Source organism: Candoia aspera, chromosome 8 (assembly GCF_035149785.1).
Source record: "Candoia aspera isolate rCanAsp1 chromosome 8, rCanAsp1.hap2, whole genome shotgun sequence".
Classification (NCBI taxonomy): Eukaryota; Metazoa; Chordata; class Lepidosauria; order Squamata; family Boidae; genus Candoia; species Candoia aspera.
In genome coordinates this window covers 5,391,763-5,404,753 of record NC_086160.1, presented here as the reverse complement: position 1 = coordinate 5,404,753, position 12,991 = coordinate 5,391,763, and the positions used below count along the sequence as shown (strand labels likewise).

Genomic DNA, 12,991 nt, shown 5'->3' with positions numbered 1-12,991 from the left:
GTGGCCACCCTTCCAGGGACTTCATGGTCCTGGCTGTTTAGAAGGCGGTACACAATTGCCATGTGAAATTGATCTGGATAGTTTCCAGTAAGAGGGGAGATTTCAGAAGTACGTGCAATGCCTGACTTTGGAATCTGAGTGGCTACACAGGTAGTCTGGGTAAAGAATGCCAATTGTTGGAAGAACATCCAAAAGTGCCAGTGCAAAAGCCCTTCTATGTGATGGGACAAGCAGATGATAAGAATACTTAGGGATGGTAAACAGAGGATCTGAGAGTTTGTTGCAGTGGATACATGAGATATTAGTCTGCCTCTTTGTATATCAGGGCCAAAGATTCTCTGCCTAATTTCTCTCCAGGTTTCATCTACGCCGCGAAGGGACACGGTGGCGCTGCGGGTTAAACTGCTGAGCTGTCGATCGGAAGGTCGGCGGTTCGAAACCGTGCGGCGGGGTGAGCTCCCGTTGCTAGTCCCAGCTCCTGCTCACCTAGCAGTTCGAAAACATGCAAATGTGAGTAGATCAATAGGTACCACTTCGGCGGGAAGGTAACAGCGTTCCGAGTCGTCATGCTGGCCACATGTCCCGGAAGTGTCTATGACAACGCCGGCTCTAAGGCTTAGAAATGGAGATGAGCACCGCCCCCTAGAGTCGGATTCGACTGGACTTTACGTCAAGGGAAACCTTTATCTTTACTTCATCTACGCCAAGCACAGATACAGATTGGGGCATGAGTTAGCTACATTTACAATCCTAAAATTTTCCAGAGACTTATGCAAAAAGAGAATGTAAACAATCTGCATATTTAACCATGGAAGAAAGAGAAATCTCTACTGCTACCAAGTTTCTCAGTGGTCATGGGTAAGCCTCTGATATAATGATACTCCTTATTTTAAATGTTAGTTTTGCAGATTTACAAAGTTTGCATACTTAAGAGGTGTTTTTGCCAAGCATTGGGTACATCAACAGTCTTCCAGTTTTGTCAAGAATGAATATTAATAGAACTATTTATGCTGCTGGGTTTTATGGTTGGTTGGTATTCGAACCTTTGGTTGGTAGGGCATAAAGCTTTGGGTGCTCTGGATTCTGTAGTGGGAATTTCACTGCACAGGTATAACACCCTACCTAAAAGTACAACACGGAAACGGCATTTGGTCATATTTGTCTAGCAGCTGTTACATGGTCTTCTTGTTTATTCCCCCAACATCTGTCTCTTCAACCGAAGGTCAGACCCTGAAGTTCCTTGACTTGATGTCATATTTTTCCAATGTTCTTCTGAATATTTAATCAGGCCCGTGAGGTTGCTTTGAGGGCTTCAAGAGCCATTACAACTGACTGCAGTATAATTTTCTTTCGGCTGCAGTGTGAAAATGAATATAGGAGTGAATTCAAGGACGTAGGAGCAGAAAAAAAGATCTTCACATTCTTAGCCAATTGTAATACATGAACTGGCAGGGAGAAATGTGGCATTTCACAATCAATCTTCCTTCCTTCCTAAAAAAATCTATCCTTAATGGCATTACAATAATACACTTCAGGCATAATGCTTCAATAATGCTTGCATGTTGCTTATACTTACAACTCTTTTTGCAAGATGCTTGATATCACGATGAGATTGCGTGCACCCAAATATCCCTCTCTCTTCCAAAGTTATCGAGCAATATCTTAAAACATTTTCCAGACTATACTATTATGGATGGATGGATGGATGGATGGATGGATGGATGGATGGATGGATAGATTTTCAGCTGAATGGGGCCTAAGCTTTCTCTTGATAATCAATTGGGAAAGAAATGGGGTTCTTGTCCTCTGGTATTTGACAACACATTTACTTCTTGTTTAGGGTGGAATCCACTCACTTCCTTTGAGCCCAGAGGGAGTGAAATGAACAACAACATTTGACGTGCTTATGGCTCCTGTGCCTCTGTGCATTTTGTCGACGCTTTAAGCATTTAGCCAGCCAACCACTGAACCAGGGCTGTAGCAGACAAAATTTGCTACGAAACTATGACATCCTTCAAAGAGCAAAAGCAGTGACAACAACAATAATTAAAATAATGCAAAACCATTAAGCAATAGCACAAAGAGGTCAAAGTTATCTGGACAGATCAACCTTGACAGCTGTTTGATAATTATATTGCTAATAAGTCAAATTAGTGGTGCCTTCTGCTTCTCATATCTTCCTATTATTATTTATATAGATTGCAACAGTACATCAATTATGATATATTTAAATATGACAGAAATCAGTAAAGCTTGGGCAGTGGACGGCTGCATCCCACAATTCTGTGAGAAAAATAATGTTGAAAATGTTACTTATGGGGTTCTGAAGTTGCTTCTGGAATAAAATAAAATTCTACTCTTTAGGAGTATAAACGTTTGAGGATCATCTTCTGAAAGTCAGAAGAGAGAAGGACGGTAGTACAAACTTCTAGGACTTGGGGTATTATCTTCTCACAAATACAGAACAAAATGTGCAAAATAGCTTGCCTGGTGTCATCATTGTCACCATCATAATGGAATACAAGTTGTTGAGTTACCTTTATTTGTAGCGTTTTTATAGCACCCACAGCCCTTGCAAAGGACTGATAACTGAGGGCAAAAGTGGGTTGGTTACAGCTTATACAGAGGCCACAAGTATTTATTTACTCTTTCAAAGCATTTGACCATGCTCTAGACTCGCAGAGCCACTGATGGATCATCCATCCATCCAAAGCCTCTTTCTGCAAATCTGGAATCTCAGATACGTGACCGAAAAGGAAAAACAGGTTGGAGGGAGAGAGGAAAAAGGGAGAAGAAATAGAAGAGGGTGTATCCATCATCCTCAGATTTCAAGAAGCCCTAGGCAAAATTAGGATAGCTGTACTGTCTGGAGCCATTACAGCTGAAACAGCTTTCCTTCCGTTCTCCTTATGGCCTGCTGCTTTCCCCAGATTCTTGCTGTGTCTTTGCCAGCCAATAAGTCAAGGCCCTGGGAAGATGGAATAGGGAGATGGATGGGTAGACAGCTCCAACCAAGTCCAGTAGAATGGCAAGATTTTGCTCTATCACCTGCAGCTGGTTGAAGTGGATTTGCTCTGATGGAAGTTGAAATCAATCAACACCAGCAGAATCTCCATAACAGCAGAATAAGATGTCTCAATGCCTGTGCACAAATTGTGTGTTGTGGAAAGAGGAATGGTGGAGGTTTCTTGCTTTATCTCTTACATTTGAGTTTTCTGTGCTGTATTAGTTGACTGAAATGAACATGGATCTGTTTGGATAGATAACTGGGATAATGGGGAGACAACGCAAGATTATTTGAGCCGTGATGACAAGACATCAGTAATGCGCTGGAAGGAACCTGAAAATTCTTACAGTGCTCCAAGATCATTGGGAATGCCTATCTTGCTTCTCTGTGCATTGAACTCTGCCTTAAAAACCATACAACAACGTCTAAAAATATGTTTAAATCCATGTTCCCCTCATTACATGTTTATAAGCTTGTAAATTGGTTCTGACTCTATCTTTTCCTTTTATGGTGGTGTTTTCCTATTTGCCTTTCCTACTGGACTAGTTGGCTTTTCATTGGCAACAATATATAAGTCTACATAGATTAAGTCATCTTTACACGAAGTATGAAAACAGTCTTCCCTATTTATCTGTGTGTTTGACTTTCCTTGGACTCATGTCATCCAGAAAGGATATATCCTGCAAAGTCTGTTTGTTGATTTGTTACATGTAGACACTACTATAATTGCATTTCTTTGCAACGTCTGCATGCATGAAACAGCCACAAATGTTTGGTGTTCCTTTCTAGATCAGCCTTCCCTAACTTCCCCTTCCAGTTGTGTTGGAACTGGCTAGAAAGATATAGTGCTGTTGAAGGGCACTGCTGGTGATGTGATCCAGACTTTTGTCCAGAAATGACAGACGTAATGTAGTTGAGACTCAAAGGTCCACTTCATTACGGTAGGGGATGTAGGTGTAAATATATGCAAAGAAATGGAATATGCAATTAATCGCAGAAGCTAGCTGATCTTGCAGGGCTGTGAAGCTAAGCAGGATCAGATCTGGTTAATTCTTAGGTGAAAGACCTGCAGAAAATACCAGAGCTGGGAAGATGAAAAAGCATCCCAGAAGGCAACAGCTTGTTTGTTTGTTCGTCATATAAATAAAAAAATCAATTTATATTTATACAAATATAAAATTACATCTTTGCCAAGAAAACAACATGGACAAGTCCAGGAAATCTCCAGGAAACAAGTTCAGTCCAAAGCTACAATGTGAAACTGAATCTTCTCCTGTTTTTTATGCATCCCCCACATTGTGGACACACCTGCCAAGGAAGATGGAAATCTCTATGGAATTTCACATTCATTGTTCTCCTTGACCCTGGAATTGTGATTCAGTTTCTGATGAAAAGGGATGAGTATGATCCAGCAAGGGTTAAACACCTTTTAACTCTTCCATTCTTTTCAGTGGGAGATGGATGGATATTTATGGATATACAATTAATTAGAGATCTCCAGCTGTACAGATTTATATAAACCACATATGCCACTGCTATATATATTCCTACATTCACATTGATTTTCCAGGCTTGTACCATAATGCATTACAAATCTATATCTAGCATTCTCCAACTGTTCTTGGCTTCATATTGTGTTTCATTACAGGTTCATCCCTGTTTGCTCCCTCTTTGTTTACAGCTCTTCGTTTTAAAAGTAATTAACTTTTCCCGGTTCTCTTGATGCATCAATTGTTCTCTTGTGTTAGATGAGGTCTTGTTCTCCAGGGGATTCATATCATTCTGAGGTCCATCATTCTGGGGCATTTACATCCTTTTTTGTAAATAATGAATGAAGGTATTAAGTGAGCTAATTTGATTCACATCTATCAACTCAACTGCCATTTATCATTGACTTTTTCTCCTCTGAAAAAAATTGTTGCCAGTTTTAGCACACAGTCATTCTGTGTGAATCCACTTGTTCTTAAGATCAAAGTGTAAAGCCAGAAGGAACGTGAATCGGACTAATTTCCTGTTTCACCTCTTCCTCAAAATTTGTGAGCTGAAGATTGCTCCTTTACAATGCAATGCAATGAAGTAGATTTGTTAGATGATTTTAGGCCAGGCCCTGGAGAGCTCATACAGGTTTGGCAGGGGGATAAAATAAAGGAAATTTTTCATAAAACTTATTTTAAACTTTTGAAGGAAAGACAGGATAAAAATCTAACCAATTAATCAGTTTTAAAAAGTCTCCTTCAAATCAAGTCTTACTTCTGATGATTTCAGGTAGTTTTCTGGATAAGATCTTCTGAAATGTCTTATGGGCAAAGGCCCTTTCCTGCATACAAAAGAGCCAAGCTTCTGGCAGTGCAGGATCATCCAAAGGGCCTCTCCTGCTGATTAAGTAGCCAGGAAGGTTCATAGCAGAAGAGGTAGGTCCTCCAGATTGCCATGTCCTAGGCTATTTGAGGCTTTGGTGTTTGATATCTTATATTGCACCCAGTCAGCAAGTGGCAGAGCATCGTCTACTAAACAAGTGGATGGTGAGGTGTCTGCAGAAGGCCTTCAGCAGGGCAGAATATGAGCAGCAAAAGAGAGATGGCCAGGTACTGACTGCCTTACAAGCTTCTCCCTCACAAATACGTATCCTTCCTCCTGGCTTCCTGTTCTGTTTGGAATTCCTTTCAGACATGCTCCTTGCTTCCAAGTCCAGGTTAAAGAAATACTGCTGCAACCATCTTGCTCCTGATTTAAAGCTAAGGCCAGGTTCATTGGTCTTCTCCATGTGTTCAAACTGTTGTTGTTCTATTTATTTATTTAATTTTTATGCTGCCTGTATTGTTTGTTTGTAAATAACTCCAGGCGGCAAACCTACCTAATACTCCCTCCTCCTCCTATTTTCCCCACAACAGCAACCCTGTGAGGTGAGTTGGGCTGAGAGAGAGGGACTGGCCCTTGTCTACACTTTAGATATGCTTGTGGGGATTGATGTTATTTTATAAACCACTGTGAACATTGCAGGGTCCTCCACCCCCACTGGTATCCTTAACAAGCCACAGTGACATCAAAATGACAACACATAGTATGTCATAATATTGTGCAAAGGATGCAATGATACCATTTGCAAGAATGTAAGCCAGAAGGAGATCAATTTGGGTGTAGTGGCTAATGTGCTAGAAACCAGGGGAACAGAAGTTCTAGTCCTCCCTTAGGCATCAATGCCAGTTGCTCTGTCAGTCCAATCCACCTCATTGGGTTGTTGTTGTGGGGAAAAGAGGAGGCAATAGCAACACTGCTTTGAGTTGAGCAAAATAAAGGTGGCGCTGCGGGTTAAACCGCTGAGCTGCTGAGCTTGCCGATCAGAAGATCGGCGGTTCGAATCCATGTGACGGGGTGAGCTCCCGTTGCTAGTCCCAGCTCCTGCCAACCTAGCAGTTCAAAAACATGCCAGTGTGAGTAGATTAATAGGCACCGCTTTGGCAGGCAGGTAACGGTGTTCTGTTCAGTCATGCCAGGTGTTCCGTTCAGACATGACCACGGAAGTGTCTACGGACAAACGCCGGCTCTTCGGCTTTGAAACGGAGATGAGCACCGCCCCCTAGAGTCGGACACCACTGGACTTAATGTCAAGGGAAACCTTTACCTAAAAACTAAATAAAGAAATAAGCTGCATCATCTGAGTAATGATGTCATGACACTGATGTCATCATATGCCCCCTGCAATATGTCTTTTATTTCTCCCTCGCTGTCTGGAGGGAGAGAACCCATGGGCTCCAACGTATTGCAATGGTGAAGATTGTAGGGATTTAGTTTATATGCCTTAGAAATACAGCTAGATCCTAGATTCTCTTGCACTGGAACTAGGAAGAGCCATGTCGACCTGCCCTTGCGGACACCCCCACGATCATTGGGGGATTTTTTTCCCAGCCCAGCCTGCCTCACAGGGATCCAGTTTGAAAATACCTTCCTCCCGACATCCTGCCTTCAGCTCTCCAAAGACATTGGATCTGAGTGCCGGCTGCCAGATCTGTGCTGCAAAAATTTGGGGAACCACCAGAATGCAGCAAAGCTCTAACTGTTTTCTGCCATCTAGGGGTTGGCCATATTTTTTCAACCAAAATCTGGTAGCCTTAAAGCTAAATGCATATATATATATATATATATATATAGAGAGAGAGAGAGAGAGAGAGAGAGAGAGAGAGAGAGAGAGAATCCTGAAGAAAATCTATCTATATGATCATTAAGAGTTGGCACTGACTATCTCTAAACTTTTTGTTAAATCCGAACTGCCTAATCGTGCTTGATACTCCCTTTACCGCACAGCTAAATTCGGGGGCATTTTTCCTGCAAAGCACGAGGCTGTGCCCGATAAGTCGACGATGACAAAAATGTGCTGACTTTGGTGCAGTCTAAACTTTTCACTGCTTTGGCTACAACAAGGCGATCCAAGTCGGCTTGTCTAAGATCAGCGCAGCCCCTCTGAAGGAAAAATACCTGGATTTCCCAAAAGCGAGATTTTGTCTTCCTGCGTCCCTTGAACCGGGCACTCCTTTAGGCATTGTAGTGATTGCACTTCAGCGACCTCCTATTGCAATTCGGTGGCTCCCCGGCTGACTGGGTCGCTCTCCCTGCCGTCTTCCTTCCTCCACTCCTCCCAACCGAGTGCCGGCGGTGTCTCCTCTTTGCTACCTGCTTACGTGCTGATTCATTGGGGAAGGCGAATTTCTGCGTGTAGACTTAGGTTTGCAGACCCCGCCTCTGAGTGAATGGTGTGTAAGCAAGAGTTGCTGAAAAGGAGGCAGCCGGAGAAACGGCCCTCCATGCGGCGGGGCTACAAGTCTTCATGACAGCGAGCAGCCAGTTTGCGCGGTAACTGGGGGACAGACAGCCCCTCTGCCAGTCCAGTGCTTCACCCTTTTCTTCCTTTTTTTCAACTCCTCTAAAACCTGTAGAGGAATCTGCTTCTGGGATTCTCTGCCTCCCCCCTCTGGGTTTGGCAAGGCAGCTTTGGAGAAAGCAGGGAGCGAAAGGAAAGTGGAGTCAAACTTCTTACTCGAAACTCTTCCTTCCGTTTGGAGGTTTGACTCTGCCTAAGATGAGTGGATGTCGCAAACGGTGTAAACGGGAAATCCTGAAATTCGCCCAGTATCTTTTCAGGGTGATCACAGGGACTCTTCATACAGGTAAGGTCATCTTGGGAGAGCGGAAAGCGACTTTGCTCTAAGCTGCCTTCACTTTCAATATTTGTAGTTCTCGGGTCGTTTTTGTTTATTGAGGTGGAGGGGGGGACCAACAAATATATTTATAGATGCTGGGGTGCAGATAATTCCCGAGCTGAAAAACATGTTGAATTAAGTTAGAATCCATAAAGAGATGCATAGACATGGTGCTATTAAATATGTTTTCATCTGGCTTTGAGCCAAGTGCATTTGAACACCTTGTCCAGCGTACTTTATTTTCTTATTTGTTTACAAAGGCAGACCTTAATGTCTGAATGGGTTTGTGTTATCTTAGTTGGCAAGCAAAGCTAATCTTGCGATGTAAACCTGCTATCAACGTTGGATGTTAGTGTGACCTTATAATTTTGTCAGGAAGTGTTTTGGGGGGAAAAGTAAAGAAGGTGTAGAATTTGCAGGCTGGGAAATTTCTCTAATTTCTCTCCCACCAGCAGAGTCCTTGAAACTGGGCACTTGAAAGAGGTTGTTCTGTGTGTGTGTCTGTGTGTGCACAAAACATTGATTAATCTCTACTGTAAGGTGAGTGAAAAGAACAGTGCAGGAAGACCAAATGGTAGCTTTATGTTACTTCAAAAAGAAAAGCTGGGCTTTGGAATAGAAGCAAGCTGTCATTCCAAATAAAGAATACATTTTCCCTGTTGTGATGACCATGTGATGATAAAACATTTCTCAGGTGACACAGAATAAGGTTGCATTCCAGGAGACATTAATACATCAGCTGCTATTCTGGGACAATGTTCTTCTTTTCCTTGTTAAAAATGTCAATTTATGGTATGCCTGTAGAAATGGGCAATTCGAGACACCTTTCTGTTTGCACAGTATTAGTTGCATCACTATATACATGTGTTAATGGAAGATAGATATAGCTGGGCTGGGCCGTAAAGGGTTTCTGCCTAAATGTTATGCAAAATCAGTTAAGGGATAATTAAGAGCAACTGAACCTGTCCAAGAAATGGCCCAGTCTCAGCATTAACTCTTGCCTACTTACTCACTACCTGAAGGTGTTTTATATCTTGGTGTGTACTACGCTACAATTTTCTCAGGTTTGACAGGGGACTATAAATGCAGTGTATAACTCCCAAATCCCTTCTGGATGATTTTATTGCTTTAAGTATTGATATTTACTTAAATTTTATGTTACCATGTTCAAGTAGATACTACTCTGGTTGCTAATCTTAATCCCTTTTCTCTTTTGTCACACATGTGTAGCCGGAGCAAGTATTTTAGCATTCCCTGTTTTTTATTTATTACTTTAGCAAATTTATGTAGCCGCCCACCTCACAAAAAGTTACTCTGGGTGGCTTACAAGCAAAATAACAACACCAATTAAAACATAAAAACATAAAGGAATAAAACATAAAAGAACCACAAGATAGTGGGAGGACAACCATCATTTAGCCTCATCCAACCACTTTCCAGGCTCACCATGGGATCCCCAAGGCTGGGATCCCCTAAAAAAAACATGTTTTAAGGGCCTTCTGGAAGGCTAACAGAGATGGAGTGAACCTCACCTCAGGAGGGTTGATATTCCAGAGGGTAGGAGCTACAGCAGAAAAGGTGTGTCTCCTGGGTCCAACCAGATGGAACTCCTTTGCAGACAGGGAACCAGAGCATACCTCTTCTGATGGACCTGATGGGATGGTAGATGTAACCAGGAAGAGACGGTCCCTCAAATAAACTGGCCCCATGCCATGTAGGGCTTTAAAGGTCAAAACCAGCACCTTGAATTGCACCTGGAAGCAGACTGGCAAGCAATACTGCTCACAGAACAGAGGTATAATGTGGGCCATCCTACAGGCACAGATAAGTGTCTGTGGAGGCACATTCTGCACCAGCTGGAGCTTCTGGATGCTCTTCAAGGGCAGCCCCAAGTAGAGCACAATACAGTAATTCATTCTGGAGGTGACCAGGGCACAAGTGACAGTTAGTAGAGCTTCATGGTCCAGGAAGGGGTGTAACTGGCACGCAGCACAAAACTGTGCAAAGGGCCTCCTAGACGTGACTGCCACCTGCTCCTCAAGCAGGAATCAAGAGTCTAGGAGGACTGCCAGGTTGTACACTGGGTCTGTCTGGAGTTCTGGAACCCCATCCAGTACCAAAGATAGTAAGTTCCCAGATCCAGAAGGCCCAAAAACCCAGAGCCACTCTGTCTTTCCAGGGTTCAGCTGAAGCCTGTTGCTACCCATCCAGACCCCCACAGCCTCCAGGCACCGGGACAAGGCATCAACAGCATTGCTTAATTTGCCAGGGGTGAAGATATATTACTGGGTATCATCAGTATACTGATGATACTTCACCCCATAGCAATGAATGATCTCACCCAGCGGCTTCATGTTGATGTTAAATGGGAGTAGAGAGGGTACAGAACCCTGTGAAATTCCACAAAATAGGGGTTGAGGGGGGGACATCTCACTCCCAATCAACACCAACTGGTACCAGCCCCACAGAAAGGAAGTGAACCAGTGCAAAACTGTGCCACCCTCCCCCACAAAGCTGATCCAGAAGAATACCATGGTGAAGAGCTCAGAGGTCAAGAAGAGCAAGGACAGGTGCACCACCCCATCCCACTCCCACCAGAGATCATCCAAAAGTACGACCAATGCCATCTTCATCCCATGCCCAGGCCTGAATCCCGACTGAAAGGGATCCAGATAATCTTCATCCAGGGCCCGCTGAAGCTGCAGCGCAACCAGCTTCTCCAGGACATCCCCAGATTTCACTAGGCTTTGTTGTTGTTTATTCATTTAGTCGCTTCCGACTCTTCGTGACTTCATGGACCAGCCCACGCCAGAGCTTCCTGTCGGTCGTCAACACCCCCAGCTCCCCCAGGGATGAGTCCGTCACCTCTAGAATATCATCCATCCATCTTGCCCTTGGTCGGCCCCTCTTCCTTTTGCCTTCCACTTCACTAGGCTAGAATGCTTTTATTCCAAGCCTGCCTTATATCACCATCACATAATATATTTTATTGATGTCAAGGCATTGTTTAGGGTCTCAGCTATGAAGGTCTGGATGAGCACTAGGGGTAAGCAAAGAGTTGGAATGTTCTGTGTCTCTTTGCTACCATCTAATGGTCATTTTGAGTTTTACAGCTCAAAACGGTTAGCTTAGTGTTAAAGAAGAATTGAACTTTCTGATATATGTCCTAGGTAGTGGCCACAGTCCTTTAAGCCATAGTACCTATTGAACAGCTATCAGAAAAAGATGGGGGGGGGGGAAGTCAGAATTAGAAACTTCTGGAACTCTCTGTACTGTCCCTACTGAGGAGTCAGTTGTGGCTGCTAGTGGAACAATTCAGAGATCTTCCGGACTCAGGGCAACTGCTTCTCCAAGAAGCTCATGGGCTTCCTGGTTCTGGTAAGGCTTTGCCAGCTTCTGAGTCATCCCTGTAGTTTTGCCAAGGTGACCACCTGGTTGGCTTTACCTTGTTGGCTGCTGTCTCTGGTTTTTCTTCCCTTGGCATAATTTATAGGCTGTATTTGCAGAGATTCATGCTTCCCACTCCTTCCTTTTCCAGTTCTACTGTATCAGCAAATGAGGAAAATCCAACCAGAGTTAATACCTTCATTTAAATGGAAAAGAATTAGGCACAAAGGAAATCCTCTCGTTAAGAGAATTCTCTTCCATTTAAAGCAATAAATTAAGCATGAGCTTAATTCTCCCACTAAAAGGCAGCAGGGATTTAAAAGAATTTACTTTTCAATGGTTGAGACTGTTGTTTTTAAAAGACTTGATTGCAGGTGGAAGCAGAAGGTTTTACAAATAAGCCTAGAACATCCATTCTTTTGCTCTTATGGTTTTCTTCTGACTTCTGAATTCCAATTGGTTGAGCTTTTTAGATCCCAGTCCTACTCACTTGACTCACACTGGGCAGGGTGTGAATGTGCTCCACCTCCTTAACAATGAACTGCCAGCCAATCAGCATTTAGGCTGTCTCAAAATGCCAGAGTGGTTTAGCAGCTGGAATATGAAATATACCCATCGGTTCATCCATGAGCAAACTGGATGACCTACCTCTCAGATCAGCTTTCTGCAACCTGGAGGTATCAGACTACAACTCCTGTTATCCCAAGCAAGGCTTCAGCTTCAGCTTCCAGAAAGTGCTTTGAAGTATACAGGAGGGTGAACAGAGCAGGAGAGGTCTACTGCACCTTAAAGGAGGGAAGTCTTTTCCAGAGCAGATGCTCAGCCCTAATCCTTAGATTGACCATTCACTATAGTAGTAGGGATGGCTGAAATTACAGGGCAAATTCAGATAGCTATTCAGTCATGCTTTCATCTCATCCCACTGGTGGCAGGAAACCATGAGACCTTTAAGTGGACCTGCCATGCACCACTTTCTATCTAATCTTGGTAGCAGAATCCAAGGTCCATGACTGATGGTTGAAGAAAGCCAGTGTGTGCGAAACCTTGCTGCAGATTCAGTAACTTTTTATGTTGACTATTGTAAATGATTGAGTGGATGAACTTCTAGTGTATCTCCAGCATTTTTCAGGAGACTAGTTGTCAAGATGATCCCTTTGTTCATGGGGGAAAAAAAGTGGGTACAGAAGTTGGGTGTTTGGTTGTCTTTGTAGCAGAAAGAGGACAAAGGGGCAGAGAAGAAGTCAGGGACCAGACCAGGGGTTGGGGAGATCCCATAGGAAACCAGCGGTGGTCATAGTCTGACCTTCCAGAAGCCTGCTAATTTGGAGACAGATATCTCAGACTAAAAGATAAAAGCTAAGATATTGTCTGCTGCATTAAGCTTTCAGGAGGAAAGGATAAA

The 12,991-nt window shown here is 43.3% G+C and overlaps 1 protein-coding gene across 1 annotated transcript in view; it reads left to right on the top strand.

The window, feature by feature from the left end:
* The first annotated feature begins 8,081 nt into the window (after positions 1 to 8,081).
* KCNIP4 (potassium voltage-gated channel interacting protein 4) overlaps positions 8,082 to 12,991 on the top strand; it is a 297,520-nt gene continuing 292,610 nt past the window's right edge. Inside the window, exon 1 of the mRNA XM_063310637.1 lies at positions 8,082 to 8,169. Coding sequence (XP_063166707.1) covers positions 8,082 to 8,169 — 88 coding nt within the window. The remainder of the gene's footprint in view (positions 8,170 to 12,991) is intronic.